The sequence below is a fragment of the Physella acuta genome, unplaced genomic scaffold (genome assembly GCF_028476545.2).
Source record: "Physella acuta isolate Inbredline_101_S28 unplaced genomic scaffold, ASM2847654v3 ptg000916l, whole genome shotgun sequence".
Lineage (NCBI taxonomy): Eukaryota > Metazoa > Mollusca > Gastropoda > Physidae > Physella > Physella acuta.
This window is the reverse complement of record NW_026732433.1, coordinates 374,548-392,473: the sequence shown is the minus strand read 5'-3', so window position 1 is coordinate 392,473 and position 17,926 is coordinate 374,548. Positions and strand designations below refer to the sequence as shown.

General features: G+C 34.9%; 2 protein-coding genes across 5 annotated transcripts; both read right to left on the bottom strand.

Moving 5' to 3' along the window:
• Window positions 1-974: 974 nt before the first annotated feature.
• On the bottom strand, window positions 975-5,940 carry LOC131953284 (uncharacterized). 3 transcript variants are annotated; one of them, XM_059316404.1, is made up of 2 exons: window positions 5,779-5,940; window positions 975-3,998 (listed from the first exon to the last, which is right to left on the bottom strand). In XM_059316404.1, exon 2 carries the CDS (start codon window positions 3,925-3,927, stop codon window positions 2,917-2,919), a length of 1,011 nt encoding a protein of 336 aa, XP_059172387.1. In that variant the 5' UTR covers window positions 3,928-3,998; window positions 5,779-5,940; the 3' UTR covers window positions 975-2,916. The 3 variants fall into 3 exon arrangements, with proteins under 3 accessions (XP_059172387.1, XP_059172388.1, XP_059172389.1); XM_059316405.1 differs by having other exon boundaries at window positions 5,786-5,940; XM_059316406.1 differs by having other exon boundaries at window positions 5,910-5,928.
• A 2,497-nt stretch (window positions 5,941-8,437) lies between these two features.
• LOC131953286 (uncharacterized) lies at window positions 8,438-16,454 on the bottom strand. 2 transcript variants are annotated; one of them, XM_059316409.1, is made up of 5 exons: window positions 16,358-16,454; window positions 15,035-15,173; window positions 12,042-12,199; window positions 9,497-9,638; window positions 8,438-9,189 (listed from the first exon to the last, which is right to left on the bottom strand). In XM_059316409.1, the coding sequence occupies exons 1-5, from the start codon at window positions 16,404-16,406 to the stop codon at window positions 8,949-8,951; spliced, it is 729 nt and encodes a 242-aa protein (XP_059172392.1). In that variant the 5' UTR covers window positions 16,407-16,454; the 3' UTR covers window positions 8,438-8,948. The 2 variants fall into 2 exon arrangements, with proteins under 2 accessions (XP_059172392.1, XP_059172393.1); XM_059316410.1 differs by having other exon boundaries at window positions 12,051-12,199.
• Between the last annotated feature and the right edge of the window lie 1,472 nt (window positions 16,455-17,926).

Genomic DNA, 17,926 nt, shown 5'->3' with positions numbered 1-17,926 from the left:
TTTAAAAAAGGATTTAAAAATATAAAAGCAATTTATGAACATTTGCTATGGAAGCTGTTGGTTCAGCTATTGTTATCTTCTGTGGGAGCTGTTGGCTTGGCTCTTGATATCAGCCATAGGAGCTGTAAGCTCAGCTCTTGACATCAACTATAGCTGTTAGCTCAGCTCATGATATCAGCTGTGGGAGCAGTTGGCTCTTGGTATCAGCTGTTGAAGCTGTTAGCTCAGCTCTTGAAATCAGCTGTGGGAGCTGTTAGCTCAGCTCTTGAAATCAGCTGTTGAAGCTGTTAGTTCAGCTCTTGATATCAGTTGAAAGCACCATCTTCTTTAGACATTATGTGTAGGCTAGTGGTGAAGTAGCCTATGTGACACAGGATAACAATAGACCCTACTAAAACTAATATTAATTTGGCTTTTGAGTCTCTTGTTGAACTTAGAAGTGTTTTCATTCTTCTTATACACTTTTATAGCCAGATATCATTATCATCATAACCTCTTACTTGAAAGCTTAAAACATAAATCAGCCACAAACCTGAAAGCTGTCTCAATAGTTTATCCTGACAATCTTCTTTTTCTTCGTTCTTAATTTTAGAGTTAGAAGGGATCCCCTCCAATATAATTTAGTATTCATGTCCACTGGTTATGCACCATTGAGTCCATTGACTCTGATTTCAGCCTGCTTTTCTTTTTTGATTTGCTTCCATAGCCTTTGTCCAACCAAGAGCAAACTACAAGGCAGCAGTTGTTTGATTTTGGAGTTGTCTCTCCTAGAAGAGTAGCTGTCCCTAACTTACGAGCCTCATCTGCCCAAGGGTTCGAACACAAGACTTTTCAGTTTAGCAACCATGAGCTTTGCAGACTCGACCACGCCGACCCCTATCATGACAATAATATGCTTCCCATTATTTTCATAACAAGTCCTACTTAAATAAAATAAATAATTAAATAAAACTTAAAATAATTTTAATGCTCCTTCATAATATGACATGACGAAAATAAAATAATCATATTATACTTATCATGCATAAAGGATTATAGTAATTATATCTTACAGAAATTGTAAGTAAAGTAAAAAGATGCCTCTTTAGACTTAGCGATCCATTGGGCAGATGAAGTAGAGTTCATAAGTTTCTTGACCTTGGCATAAGATGAGATGTGGTCAGCACTATCACCAGCTGCCTTTACTTTCACTAATTGGGTGGACTCAGGGACATTCCACCAACTTAAACCTGGATTCGAACTCGAGACTTCTGGGTTAGCAGTCTAGCGCTCTACCGCTAGGCCACTCTGTTCATTAGGTAAGTACATACAGTGTGAGCACATATTCCAAAAGTTGGTAACAAAACCTCTTGAAATAATAAAGTAAATTTTTAAAAAGAAATATGTGGAGGAACAGATTTTTATTGAGAATAGAAATGTATCATTTAAGCCAAGAAAAAAAGATAATTTAAAAATAAAGTGAAATGTTTTTTAAAAACACAACTCAGCCATTTTTGTCAAATAAAAGTACTAACATAAGGACAAAATTGATCTATGTAGTTGAACTTATTTTAAAAATGAATTAAACATAACATGTGAATCGTATTGTTAGCACATGAAAGATAGAACATGATACAAAGCTGGATGTTTACAAATTTTGAGCATTGCAATATTTTCTGTTGCACTTAAAATTTAAAAACTAACAGCAAACATTTTTAAAGAAATTTTTAAGGGTGATTATTAAATAAGTCTAATAGTTGAATTATAAATATGCATAAGTTCAATGTTGGTTTATTAAAAAAAACTCCAGTTAACTTAGGTTACTAACTAAAATTGATACAACAGTGATGGTATACATACCATCATAAAAGTTTTTTTTTTTACTTAGTAATTAACATGTTATACAGCAACAGCAAATCAACAACATGCTTTATGTTATCATTTAAACTTTCTTTAGTGTAATTCTTGTACATCATTAAATAAAATGTGAAAGGAAAAATGAATGACATCACCTTATCTCTCGTAGCAGTAAATGCCAATAGTCTTACAAGATGAATGGTTGAGTGGCTCTTGAAAAAATAAATTTTATGCAGCTTATGTGCAAAAACAATCATTATTTGATGACAAATCACGAGGAAAATTCATATCAATGCCACTAAGCATCAACTAACTTTAATAAACTAACCTTCAACAAAAAGTTGAATGTATAAAGAGAGTTATAGCCCATAATGTGGACCACACCAAGTGTTGATACAAAAAAAATGTACAATCAGCTTTTGTTCACCTTTTATTTCTCAAACAACTCAGTTACTAAGTTTAGGTTGGATAGAATGTTGCTATTTTCTATTTATAAAAAAAATGTATCTTCATAAATGGCCATGGTGTGTTTTAATCAGTACTAGTAAAAAAGATTTGCATTGAATCAAGTTTAAAAACAAATTCTTAAACTAAATCTACCACTGGTGCAATGAAAGGGTTTGTTATAATAAAATAAACATAAACACTAACAAAAAAACTTATATTGCCCTCTCTCAGTAGCAAAAACTGTCTTTTTTAAAACACATTTCTTGATGTGTACCTATAGTGAAGTGATGTATGTAGGTAATTAAAAAATCTGTCATTTTACATTCCTTTTTAACAGATCACAAGTTGGTCTATTTAATGTAACAAAATTATAGATTTATACCAAATGGTCAGGTGTTGGGAAAAATCAAAATTAAAATATTGCAATTAGTTAAAGAATAGAACTGGAAAAGGCATGAAACAGAAATATACATGCTTTTATGTAACACATTATTTTTATTTATAAAAACAAAATCATTTGCTCTTTTCTAATTCACCATTTGTTATACATTTGCCTATAGAATTCCAAAACAATTTTATTTAATTAATAATAAAAGAAAATGGTTTTGGAAAGTGATTAGCATAATAATTATGCTAATCACTTTCAGAATCAGTGGCCCCCTCAAGGACCAGTACTTCATACTGTTCAATTACTCTTTCTCTCTCGCGCAAAAGCAACTTGTTTTCAGCTTTAGCTCTTGCTAGTTCTACCCTGAGCATGTCTACCTCAGTTTGGGAACAAGACAGCTCACTTTTTGCTTCAAGCTGTTTCTCCTGATGCTCCTGTACAACATTCTGATATTTAACTTGCATCTCAGCATAGCTGTCTTGTAGATACTTTAATTCTTTAGCTAGAGGTTCAATCTCTAGTTGATGCCGCTCTTGTTCATTATCAAACTTGGCTTTTATTTTTAATTTCAACGCTTCTATTTTCAAGTCAGCTCTACTAATTCTGGTCCTTAAAGTGTTAATGTTAGGTAACTGAGAAGGGTCACATTTGTTGGTCAGGAATTCAATCCACTTTTTCCTCTTAAGAATTTTTTTATTTCTTCTATCACACATGGGACATATTTCTTTTCTTAATTCAGATGAATTCTCAAGTTTACCTTCAACATTTAAGTCAAAATTACTTTCCTGGTTTTCTTTACAAGTAGAAGTGGCTTCTGGCCAACCATCCTGGGACACTGAAGGTCTTGCCTCTTCCAATGGCTTAAGTGCTTTAAGGGCAAGATTTTCATTATATAATTGCTTAAATGATGTACACTTTGGTGACGGCTGAAAAGCAAAAGGAGTATTAAAGAGCTCCACAATTTCACTCCATCTAACAGTTTTCTTAAATCTTAAGAGGCCCTGGAGTTGATGAAACAGGTCTGAAACAGCTTCTACAAATTTTTTAAAGTACGCACCCTGACAAGATGTACCTTTCATAAAATAGTGTTTCTTTGCAAATCTCTTACACTGTACATTCATTCTCTGGTTACGCATGCATTTCAAGTTACGGATAATAAATCCATTGAGTAGTGGTGTTGTAGGTTCTGAAAATGATTCTCTCAAATCAAAATATTTATTTAAGGTATAAGAATCATCAGAGCCTTGGGGTTCCATACTTTTTTCTCAACCGTATTGAATTTTTTAAATGAGATTTTAAAAAATCTTTCTATTTCAAGTGGAAATTCCTGAAACAGTATTGAAATAGAATTAAAAATAGGCCTATAAATAGCTAGTATCCTAAAACAATTTTATATTAATAACTAGCAGCTTATACCCGGTTTGCTCTTCCTAACCTTACTCCCTATCTCTATCCCTATTCATTCATGTATTCCTATCCTTATCCTTATTTATACCTATACTCATCCCTTACCTACAGCATTCCTGTAGCAATACATATCCTATCCCTATAAACTTAAAACTATCGATATCCCTATCCCTTACCTATCACTGTAGCAATACATAACCTTATCTTAAACCTATACATTTCCAGATTTCTGTTGCTATTCCATTTCAATTTCCCTATTGCTATAACCATCCATTTTTGCTATCCTGCACCAGTAACCAATTAACAAAACCTATAACTATAACTACATCTATAGCTATACCTAATCTATTTCTAATTTATTCTCAACCAATCCCTACTGGTGGCTAGTGGGTAAATGAGTGTGTGTTGTGGGGGGTAACAATGTGTTACTGCAATTGGCTTGGGTGGGTGTTAGGCAAATAGGGCATAGGGTAATTTTCATGAGATTTAATTCAATTGTTTAAAAACAGGTACATATTAGTACATAAATGGGTAATCTATCGTTTTAGGTACGTAAAATCGCTGTGACCAGAGGCGTAGTGAGGGGGGTGGCGGGGGGGGGGGGCGACATATGTCCCGGGGCGCCGACCTTAGGGGCGCCAAAATGGGTTGGAAAAATAAATAGAAAGCTTGAGGGGGGGTGCAAATTGAAAGCTTGAGTGGGGGTACCCAGGCGCTGGGAAGGGTCGCCACGCCTCTGCCCGCGACTAGTAATGTGAAAAACAGTTGACTGCTTAAATTTTAATAATTATTTCACATTTTGAGGAGGATTTATGTTTTGAAAAATACAAAAATGCTTCTTTGTTTCATTTTTTTATGTACCTGTTTTTTAAACAACTGAATTAAAACTTTTCAGTAATAAAAGAAGACTAGCGATGTTTCCAACAGATGCAACCATGCTCATTTACTGACATTTACTATAACAGCCACCTTGTTAATTTTTGTATTGTAAACTTATAGCGCAAGATTTAGGGGAAGCCACTCTAACTTACAGATGGCCGCTTATTATATAGCAAATCCTGCTCGCAAACACTGCTGTTTAAAGTTAATTTCTTGCATATATTGATATATATTTAGCCATTGATTTAGGTTTATTATTCATTTATCTATAGTACTTGACACAAATATTATGAATATAGTATTATTAGTATACTTCTATTAAAGCCTTGACAATGAGGTAACTTTTTCTTACATTACTAGCCGCAGGCGATTTTACGTACCTAAAACGATAGATTACCCATGGCTTAAAATTAAACCATAAATGTCTTTAAATGATAAATGAAACATTTTTGTATTTTTCAAAACAAATCCTCCACAAAATGTGAAATAATTATTAAAATTTAAAGTTTATAAAGTTTTTTTGTAAGTTTTTTACATTACTAGTCGCGAGCGATTTTACGTAATCTAGATCTGGATCTAGACTAGTAATACTAATCTAGGTCTAGTATTTATCTAGATCTAGTCCTAAAACGATTGATTACCAAAGTAAAAAAAATCAAAATAGATCTAGATCTAGAAATCTAGTAAAACTACTAGATCTAGACTAGATCTAACTAGTACTACTAACTTACTACTAACTAGAAACGTAAAAATAAAAATAAAACTGGAGGTGAAGTGAATGTGAATGTGAAGCGTGGAATAAAATACGAATGGAGGTTTACCGTTTACCCCTTTGAGACTATTCTCGCTTGGGTCCAAGGGCTAAAGCAATATTTTTTTTTTAAATGTCCTGACATTAAGTTTAAGTTTCATTAACTTCTGACAAAAACAACGTTCGAGATGATAAGTTTACTTTTTAAGTTTGAAACAGCGGCCATCTTTATAAAAATATTATTTAGAGTAGTTTCCCTTTAATTTCTATTTGTTTGGACGTAAATTGATTTGTGTTAGTTAGGCCATTATATTCATTATACTAGTAATTAGAATATAGATAGATCCAGAAATATTTACTATAGACAAGGCCTATAGACTACATTATAATAGAAAGCAATTTTTTCTACCCTTCAAAAAATGTAATTTGGGGAGTCATCCATAAATGACGTCACGCTTTTTTTGACGATTTTTAAATCTCCCCTTCGTCACATTTCGTCACAAAAAGCCAGACCCCCCCCCCCTCTAAAATGACGTCACACCTCAGCCTACAACCCCCCCCCCCCACCCCCTCAAAATTGCAGTTGAATTTTTTTTTAAAACATCGATGTTTTTCTAAAATCTTGTCTGAACTCTGTCAAAATATAGTATTTTAATCAATTCCTATTACAAATTATTAAAACCGTTTTCCAAAACGCGAAATAACGTCTAAAAGTCGTTTTCTAACATTGCTTTTGTATAATGCAAAAGTGTGAAGTCGCACCATCTGAACCCCCTCCGACACACATCGCCAGAAAAAGCTAGACCACCCCCTAAAATGACGTCACACCTCAGCCTACACACCCCGCCGCCCCCCCCCCCCCCCCCCCTTCCTCAAAATTGCAGTTGAATTTTTCTTAAATAAGCATTCTCATCTATAAATTAACACTTAGGTAGGGTTTAATTTAAAAAGCATGAACAATATTTTTTTCGTGCGGTTCCTGGCAACTGGGTGTAACACACCCGTACACAATATGTATAGGAAACAACGTTTATAACTTACTAGGCATGCTGCCCAGCTTTGCTTAGGCTTTCAAAAACATTGAGAATTTGAATGCTTAATTAATTCGCCCGAGGGTCGGTCTACGACCTCAGGAGTTATGAAGAGGTTCCTCCGTGGACATTTTTTTTCGATTTATAGCTCATATAAGGCGCCGGTCAGTCGAGGTCAGTTTTGACCCCATCATCGTAGACTTTTCGGCCAACCGGCCCCCGTGTTCTGTCGCCCCAAGGCAAGATCCTGCCAAATTTGAAGCGCCTGCGGCGCCGGGAAGTGCCCTATCGGGCAGCCGACAACTTTGCTTTATTATTAATTTATATATTATAGAGATTAGCAAATTGCATAGATAAACAAAGATTTCAATAAAGTAATTAAGGCCTGAAATACTTTAGTATAGAAATGTATTATTTGAATAGATGAATCTAGAATATCTAGATCTAGAATCCAAATAAATTAAATAAATTTTATGAGTTTAGGCCGGAAAAATTGTATTGTATACATTTCATAGTCCACGTAGATCTAAATCAAATTTGAATGAAATAGTTCATTTCTTTTTATTCTAAACACGGCAGATGACGTCATTAGTTAATGTATAAGCAATAGTGACGTCACAGTTTTATGTGTTCTTTTTCACATCTATTAATGCTTTTCCGGTTGCATAAATAATACTGTTTCTCTACATTCGAATACGCCTTTAATTTTTATTTTTCTTCTTTAAATAAAATTGTGGTTATACATTTAAAACATCTAACATATTATTTTCAACAAAAGTCCGTATAAAGTTCTCCATATATTTTATTTTTTATTAACTTGTTTTTCAATTTTCAAATTATTTTATGTTTCTTCAAAGATTTGATAGAACAGTTATTGTTCTCCTGAATTTCCTTTTTTTTTGTGTTTCTTCAAATATTTGATAAAACAATTTACTTTCTCCTGTCTTGCCAATTATTTTATTTTTGTTCAAGTATTTGATAAAACAATTATTGTTCTCCTAACTTTCTTTGCCAAATTTTAGCCTTATAAAATTGGAGGTGATGGCTTACCAGGATGTGGCCTTACTGAAGAGCAGAGGTCAATGGTTCAGAGATTTGACCCCAGTTTTTTAAGCACATCTGACCAGGATAAATATAACGTGGATACTATAGGATTTTTTATTGCAAAGTTAAAAAAAAATAAAGATGCTGGTGTTTCATGATTAAAACTTTTTTTGTTTTCTTGTTATTTTATTTGTTGTTCATGTTTTATGACATTTGTACATTTGATCTGGCTTGGTGTATTCACCATGGCAAGTTTTCACTTAAGACTTGTTTCTGTGGGATTATGGTATTTTGGTGTGAATATAGTGTGTATTTGTATGCATTGTAGTGCTCATTTTCAGAGAATTCTTTTTACAAATTCACTAATCAATCTATAGTATCTAAATTTATATTGCAGAAACCAACAAGCAGCATTATTTGAAAATATTTGTAATTATATTTTTTGTCATCTTTTTCTACTCCCTTTTTACAAAGTTGCTTAGATGGCATGCTCTAAAGATCCTTTTACAAAGTAATTTATTTCTGTTCTCTAATACAAATGTCTTTTAAAGGAAAGTTGAAAAATTAAGAATGATCCAATGTTTTATGCAATGCTGTGATTTTTCTATACAAACCTGCAAAACCATTTTTTGTATTCCAAATATAATCTTTGAATTGGTATTTTAACACAATTTTTATTGACAATACTTGTGATATAGAATATCAATATTTTACAAGAAATTAATCACTACTCTCAACTGAACAGATTATAACTTATAATGCTTTATGATAAGAGAATTTTTAAATGTTTAAACTATTTTTACTAAATAGCTCAGCATTAATTTTATTTCATTAAACTTTTTTTGTTACATAAACTTATTTGTTGAAAAAATAACCTTTACTTTACCTATTTTTCAGTGATCAGTCAACAATCTTAAAATATTTATTTAAGCCAATATTACTAATTTAGTGAATAAGAAAACAACAAATAAATATGTAATAAATACACCAATGTCAAAAAGTTTGACAACAGTCATAGAGCATAAAAAAATTTGTAGGTCAATATTTTGTACATTCTACTTACAAACCATTCTCTCAAACAACCAATCACATTCACTCTTCTTTCATCATTGTGTTTTGAATATTCAATATAAATGTACAGTTATCTCCCCTGTGAAAGTAAAGTTTAATTCTCTGGATCCCCTCCCTCCACAATAACAGCATCAAAATTAACAGCCTCCAAGAATTCAGAGTCATCATCTTCATCGTCCTCTTCGTTTAAGTTTTCACTGTTGTAAATTGTTGGCACTGGGGCACAGGCAGGGGGTAGGAATTTATGGAGCGCGCTGACCATGGTTTCCACAACCTGTATGGGACATGCTCTTGCTAGGGGCCTCTCTAAACAGTAGACAATATCTTCCGCAAAACTGAAATAGGCGAAATATGGGTTAAGTTTGATAATAATAAAAAATTTCAGTAGCATAATAATGTAAAACTATGTAAGCATATATATATATATATATATATATATATATATATATATATATATATATATATATATACTGATAGGCCTACTTTATATGTATAAAATATGTATATAATATATTACACAAAACATGAGAACGCAATTTAAATGATCCCCCCCCCCTTCATGACAAATTCCTGCCTATGAGACTATGAGAACAAATTTGCATTTCTTGTTTATTACATGTCCAGTCTATATCAATCACTTACTTGCACGTGATGTTATGTAGTGTTTTGTTATGTGTCCTGCCCACATCAGTGATATCCTTCCGAAAGTTTTGTGTTTTTGTCAGTATGCAGCTTGAAATCCGTGGTCCAAACCGAGACACACATTCAAAATGGTCTTTAAACACTGAAAATACATTTCATTTCACTATTGACAAAATAAAAGCTATTCTAGTTTAAATATATTTAGTAATCTATTTTTACGTCTATATTTTGTAAACCAAATAATGCTGTTTTAAACAATATTTTTTTCTTTCATAGTAATTGGTAATATATATATACACTCAAATTTAGCTCACAAATAGTACACTACTAGACTAGGGTTCTAATAATTAATATGTGTACATCCAATCAAATAATTTTTACCTTCAAGATTTAAAGTAATATTTAAAATGTTGTTAATTGAATCTAATTCATCGTTGAGTTAGTAGCATGCTAGATTAATTTTAAAAAATCAAACTTTAAACTATGCAGTTTCATTTCAAAAGTAGCCGATATTTTTTTAAACGATTGGTGGGTTAATTAATTGTTGTAGTACGATAAACTATTAGGCTTTCACTAAATGTTATTCTTTTTTTTTAATTCATTTAGTGGCAAAGTTAAAAGCCTTATTTCTGACAATTTTTTTCTGTTGATAAAAATTAAATTTTACATTAAAACTAATTTAACAATTACAAGGGAAGCAAAAATGTACATATACAGTATACAATTAATCAAGTAAAAGCATCTAAATATGTAAACGTCATAAAAGCTAAGCAGCTAATTTGTAAAAGCAAACAAGGGGTAGGGGGACCTGTACCAATCTTCCTTTCCACTTTTTTTTCTTCATGTAGCGTGATGAAGGGGGCGGGACGTCACTTTAAAAAAATTTGCTGAAAAACGCAATCTATACTACTAGTAGGCTAAAGCAAACATGGAAAGGATCAATTGTCAGCGAAGCACATGCAGCTGGAATGTCATGGGACAATTTTGGAGGAAGCGCCTAAAGTCGAGTAATGTGGTTGCTTTTTGGGAATGAGAAAATGGTTTGGGAATGATAAAATTGTAATTTGCGATAGTTTTCGGCTCAAAACTGTATTAAGGGAAACAACTCTATTAATATTTTCGGCATAATAAGCATTTCTTTGTTATGTCCCTTGAAAAAATGTGATAGGCTCAAGTTTGTGTGAAGAGGGGGTTGGTCTGATCTTTTTATCATAATATGTAAAAAGAATTAAGTGTTTGTTGGAGGGGGTAAAAACGAACCAACAAAACCTTGATGATTGATCATATTTCACTTCAACTTTTTATTTTAATTTGGTTTATGTTGGAAGCTAATTCGTTGAAACAGTATTTCATTACTACTGTGCATCGTTTATGGATTTTTTTTTGTCATAGGCTACATTAATATAAAAAAAAATTGACAACGGATAAACGATGCTTTTTGCATTTAGGTGTAGTAGCTTCCTCCTCAGAAGTGGGGGAAAGCATTATATCACACAAAACATTGTACTTTCTAGGCCTACACAACTACTTAAGCATTAAACAAGTAAAATATTAATCATTAGGCCTACATTCAGTGCGCCTTCACATATTTTACTTATTCCACTCGGCTGACTAGAAGAAAAACAATTTTTTTATATAAGTTCCCAGCCAATAATTCGATTTTTTACTGATTAATTTTAATTTAACAGTTTTTTTTTTTTTTTTTTTTTTTTTTTTTTTTTTTTTAGTATTTTATAAAGTTGCCGAAGTAATTTCGAATGGGTTTCTTATTTTACTGGGCTTACTTTGAAACCCATATATATTAGTTTTTTCCATCTTTTAATTCATAGACAAGGGCTACTTTTCTGACTAAGTTAACCAAGATCAGCCCAAACACCAAGAAGAGTCAATAACTTTCACTGGGGAAAAAGCGCTTGTTCAGCCTACCACAGCAAAACAAAACTAAACTACGAAACACAAAAAAAGCACACACAAAAACGACACCGTGTTTCATTGCCTAGAAACACATTTTATGGCATCATGGCTGTCTTACCTCAAGATCAACGCTTCCTCTTTATTTGTTTTATTTTGATTTGCGCAGCAAGATAAAAACATTATTAACAATTTCTATACTCTAGATAGTGATGCCCATTTTCGACATTATATTTATATCCGTAAAAAAAAATGTCCGTAGTTCAGAATTGGCCCCTTTAAGATTTATGAAGCGTATATCCTCCTGCCCAATACCCCCATTTAATTAAATAGTTCCATTAAATTAGCAGTTTAAACAAATATTTTTAATATTTCTTTATCATTTGAAAGAAAAGTTAATTTAAATTACAACAATAGTGTAAATTTGTAAAGTTTTTAAATATGTAATCCCTTTGCCAAAATAAATTCATTTATTTATTTGTTAAAATTCGTGTTACATTTTTTATAACTTTCGAATTAACCCCCATCAGAGTATGTCGTAACCCCTGACACAACATGTATTAGTGCGCTTCATGTAGGTCAGATACGTTAAATGACGTGAGTTTTATGAAAGTCCTGGGTGACTTTCGTTTACCTAACTTACGGTTTAGGTCCTCGCACAACAGTTCTTGCCCTTGCTTCCACTGGTCAAGGCTGAACAGCATGTCCAGTTCGTGACGTTGGGTGGCGTTCTCGGCACATCGAGTGTGGATGTCTCGCAGACAGTCGATAGTTTTCTGGAGAATTCCACGCCTGGTGAGAAGACAGCATCAAGTCAAACGTGTACCTTCTGAACACTGGACATAAGCCGACAACACCAAGGATGGACGGGTTGGACATAAGGAGAGACACTGAAGATGGCAGCAGACAGAGGGCGATCAGTAAGGCTAGAGGCGCACACCCCTCCAGCTTGTAAAAAAAAAATTGCCGCTTTTAACATTTCTGATACATTTATTGTCCCATTGAGCTGGTGATTTTTAACAAGAGGACTGCCGATTTAAACCATAAATTTTATATACAATTCTTTTTAAATGTTAGGATTTTGATGTTAAATTCAACATGTTGACGTCCACATTGACCCAAAACGCCCCCCCCCCCCCCCTACCCCCTCAGTCCACAAGCGTCAAAAAAAGTTGATTTTTTCGACATTATCAGGAAGGGAAAGGGGGCTTAATTGTAGTTTTTTCACGACTAAAGACAATAGTGCAGGGGTGTGTGGATAAATTTGCGTTTTGTTTTTTATACACGATCGTTTCAAGAAATTCATCGGGCTATAAACATATCGAAAGAAACCCCTAAAATGTGAATGAAATACGGTATACTTGCAGCGAATAAAAAAGTTAAGGATTGTGAACATAACTACTCGTTTTTCAACGTGGTTCAAACACCACACATACTAACTTGGTTGGACATTGAATGCTATAAGTTTGTATATGGTGCACCCAATGTTATTGTGGTTAGGAAAACTGGCAATCTCCAGAACCGTTTTCTCCTGTGTAGTGTGGGAGAACCACTTAGCAAAAAGGTTATCTCCCTTGGCGGGTTTCGTAAAGTGCATGTAGATAACTCTCCCTGGCTATCAGGGAGGGGTAGCTAACTCTCCCATCACAATGTTTTGGGTCTCAAGTACCTTGAACTTAAACACTTTACCATTAAAATGTAGCTTTTGTTCTACTTTTGTGGATAGAAAACAACACTTTGTATTGTTTTATGAAATGGATTCATTTAGAATGTTATGTCTCGCTTTGTTGGATGAATGGGTTTGGTGGTAGAGCAATAAACTGTTAACCCGGAAATCTTGAGTTCGAATCCCTGGCTTAAGTTAGTGCGACATTCCTGAGTCTATCCATCTTTAAGGGTTACCTGACTCAGGGAAAGTAAAAACGGATGGACACAATACTGACCACACTATCCCATCGTATAATGTCGTGGTGATGGACACTGGCGAATTCAACTTCACCTGTCCAATTGACTATCAGATCCAAAATGGTAACTTGACTGAGTCAAGTTCTTTTTTAAAACTGTTAAAACTATCTGCCAAATCATGAAATGCCTTGAATGACGTGGTCGATTTGTAGAGCATACGACTACAGAGTTTAGTGACAGGGCTCGAGTTGATAATCCAAGTTTGGGGGTTCCTATCCATTGGCCGTAGTAAGTAGTTGATCAGTGGAAATGGCAGGAGACAAGCCTTGTGTTATGAGGATGGAAATAATCTTAGGTTATGGCAGAGGCGTAGCGACCCTTCCCGGCGCCCGGGGACAAACTTTTCGATTTGCACCCCCCCCCCCTCAAACTTTCGATTTGCACCCCCCTCAACCTTTCAATTTATTTTTCCAACCCATTTTGGCGCCCCCTAAGGTCGGCGCCCGGGGACATATGTCCCCCCCCCCCCCCGCCCCCCCCCCCCGTCCCCCCCGTCCCCCCCCCCTCGCTACGCTACTGGGTTATGGTGTCGCTGTAGATGACAAAAAACAAGCTGCACGATCTTTATTGGTGAGTGGACGACCAAAGCCGACTTTAAAACCCCAACCGACCTGCCTCTCAGCCAGTGTGATAGTTTTTATAGACAACCCCTAATCGATGAATATTGATCTCTATCCTTTTTTATTTCATTTTTATTTCCATAGGACTTCCCACATTTTTATCAGTCTATATGTAGTGAATAAATGAAGGGGATGAAAGGAGTGAATATTGTTGGTATGTGTATGTCAGTTGGTATGTCAGTGGCGTAGGCAAGGGAGGTTAGGGGGGTATAACCATCCCGTGGAACCATATATATATATATATATATATATATATATATATATATATATATATATATATATATATATATATATATATATGATTGTATACATATGGAAAAATGTTTGAACCCCTCCCATGACCAATTCCTGGCTACGCCGTTGTTTGTTTGTAGCTGTCGCTAATCACGTGGTCTATATTGTAGGCTACTTGTTTGTGTACGGGTATAAAAGGTGTGTAACAGTGTGGTTTGTTTTTCCTCTATTTAGTACCTACTATACATCTATCAGGTTAGTGTAGTCTAGTGCTGTGTACTCTAATTCTGTAGCCAATGTATCCCAGATGTGTGTTTTACTTTTGGGTTCCTTAATTAAAATAGACTGTGTTTGGTTTGTGTAGAAAATATACATAGATATGTATTAAACTTTTATTTAGATTTGTGAACAGCCTTTGTTTTATTTAGTCGTGTGTTTTGTAACCACTTTGTGGGTGCAAATCGAAAATTTGAAAGTTTGTTCCCGGGAAGGGTCGCTACGCCTCTGGGGGGGGGGGGGTGACACCATTAAGTGCCGCACCGGGTGACACCCGACCTCGCTACGCCACTGAGTACAGATGTCATATTTTTACATTCCACGATAGGTGGGACGGGGCGAACGCAGGAGGGGTGTCTTATGTTCCAGTCTCCGCCTAACGCACGAATATTTATCATAGGTGAATCCTAGTTATATAAATAATGTGGTGAACGTCAGAATAATTGGGATAAACGAGCGACAAAGACACACTAGCAGTCTGGTGAAAAACACGTTCTAAGTTCTAATCGGGTTTCTCCGCAGCAGTACTTACTCGCACAGCTCCTCCAATTTATCTGTGTCAGTAACGAGAGGCAGACCGCCCCCCGCCTGTGGCGCCACCTGCGCTTCCATCACACACGTTTCCACTCTGTAGCGATAGTCCTCGGGGCATCTTGGTTTGTGGGCGGCGGCTGGGGGAATCAAGGGAGATTACTCTGAGTGTAAACAGTTAAAACAGGGGAGGTCAACAACATTGGCATTTCTGGTTTTTATTTGCAATGCATGTTTATTGATTTCCCATACCCATATAATGGCGAGGAAATCTAATCTAAGTACAAATTATAATATTAAAGCTTCTGTAAATATACACGACCCCATTACAATAACATCAAGATAGTAATTAAGAAAGGGTGAACGGGTTGAAACCAGGGGCCCCATAGAATTGTGGCCAGTGTTTCTTTCAGTTTTTTTTTCTCCGGGGCGGGGGGGTCACTTAATATTTGGGGGTGGGGTGGGGGCGGATACTGGTAAAAGTATATATTTTCTGTATAAATTCCACTTCGTTCGAGCGGGGAGGGGGGGGTAGAAACTCTGTAGATAGCCAATATAACTAGGATCCGTATACATTTCCCCCCCCCCCCCCCCCCCAAGGCCCTCCCAACAAAAAAAAATTGTTAAGATTATTTTCACATTTTATTTTTAAACATCAAGGCACAGATAGTGTCCAATGTTTCTATCTTACTTTAGAAATGTCTGCATTGTTTTGTAATTGGCCTTCACCGTAACCATTACGCCTATGTTAAAAAAAACGACTATATAACGATATCAACATTCAAAGTTTTAGGGCCTATCTGTGGAACGCGCGAGAAAGGGGGGGGGGGGAAGCATGATAAAGTTGTGAACTACACAAAATAGTGAATTGAGAAAAACTTATTACTGTTACAAAAATGTGTCATCAGTAAACGTCTATATATATATATATATATATATATATATATATATATATATATATATATATATATATATATATATATATATATATATATATATATATAAAATATAGCCTAAGACAAAGATACACATGTATACTGATTTATACATAGTGTATAATATGTATATATATATATATATATATATATTATTATAATATAATATATTATAATATTATAATATTGAGAAAGTACCACTTGTCCTGCCTCGTAATTCTGCTAATGTATTTTAAACGAATTATCCTAGACTAAAAACTTTTTGAGTCCCGTCAACTCCAGCAGTCAACGATCACGCAAGTGTCGTCTCCCATCCATCCATCCCCCCCCCCCCCCCCCCCCACAGTTAACACCATCCCCCACACATCACAACCAACATCTTGACTTACCGCAGCAAAGAAGTGCCACCACCGAGACGATCTCTGCAACGTTCGCCATCTTGTCTGTGTAGGTTCAAGCACGCATTTAACGGTGGGGGCAGCTCACCCCGGGGCAGGCAGGTAACCTGTGGCCCAGATGGTTTTCTCAAGGTGTCTCGGTCTGGCACTGCTATTTTTAGCGCGCGGCAGTTTGTTGTGTCTTGTGTGTATGTTTACAGTCTGAGCTTTTTTTTCTGCATGTTGGGTTTCTGTTGGAAGTTTTACTTTATTTTTGTTTATATTTAAAATTTTGACACAATCTAGGCTTAATCTTCGATTATTTATAGAAGCCAGTGTGGTCTAAAGTGTCAAAATTATAAAATTTAAAAAAGGATTTAAAAATATAAAAGCAATTTATGAACATTTGCTATGGAAGCTGTTGGTTCAGCTATTGATAGCTAAGCTCTTGCTATCAGCCGAAAGCACCATCTTCTTTAGACATTCTGTGTAGGCTAGTGGTGAAGTAGCCTATGTTACACAGGAGAATAATAGACCCTACTAAAATTAATATTAATTTGGCTTTTGAGTCTCTTGTTGAACTTAGAAGTGTTTTCATTCTTCTTATACACTTTTATAGCCAGATATCATTATCATCATAACCTCTTACTTGAAAGCTTAAAACATAAATCAGCCACAAACCTGAAAGCTGTCTCAATAGTTTATCCTGACAATCTTCTTTTTCTTCGTTCTTAATTTTAGAGTTAGAAGGGATCCCCTCCAATATAATTTAGTATTCATGTCCACTGGTTATGCACCATTGAGGCCATTGACTCCGATTTCAGCCTGCTTTTCTTTTTTGATTTGCTTCCATAGCCTTTGTCCAACCAAGAGCAAACTACAAGGCAGGAGTTGTCTCTCCTAGAAGAGTAGCTGTCCCTAACTTACGAGCCTCATCTGCCCAAGGGTTCGAACACAAGACTTTTCAGTTTAGCAACCATGAGCTTTACAGACTCGACCACGCCGACCCCTATCATGACAATAATATGCTTCCCATTATTTTCATAACAAGTTCTACTTAAATAAAATAAATAATTAAATAAAACTTAATATAATTTTAATGCTCCTTCATAATATGACATGACGAAAATAAAATAATCATATTATACTTATCATGCATAAAGGATTATAGTAATTATATCTTACAGAAATTGTAAGTAAAGTAAAAAGATGCCTCTTTAGACTTAGCGATCCATTGGGCAGATGAAGTAGAGTTCATATGTTTCTTGACCTTGGCATAAGATGAGATGTGGTCAGCACTATCACCAGCTGCCTTTACTTTCACTAATTGGGTGGACTCAGGGACATTCCACCAACTTAAACCTGGATTCGAACTCGAGACTTCTGGGTTAGCAGTCTAGCGCTCTACCGCTAGGCCACTCTGTTCATTAGGTAAGTACATACAGTGTGAGCACATATTCCAAAAGTTGGTAACAAAACCTCTTGAAATAATAAAGTAAATTTTTAAAAAGAAATATGTGGAGGAACAGATTTTTATTGAGAATAGAAATGTATCATTTAAGCCAAGAAAAAAAGATAATT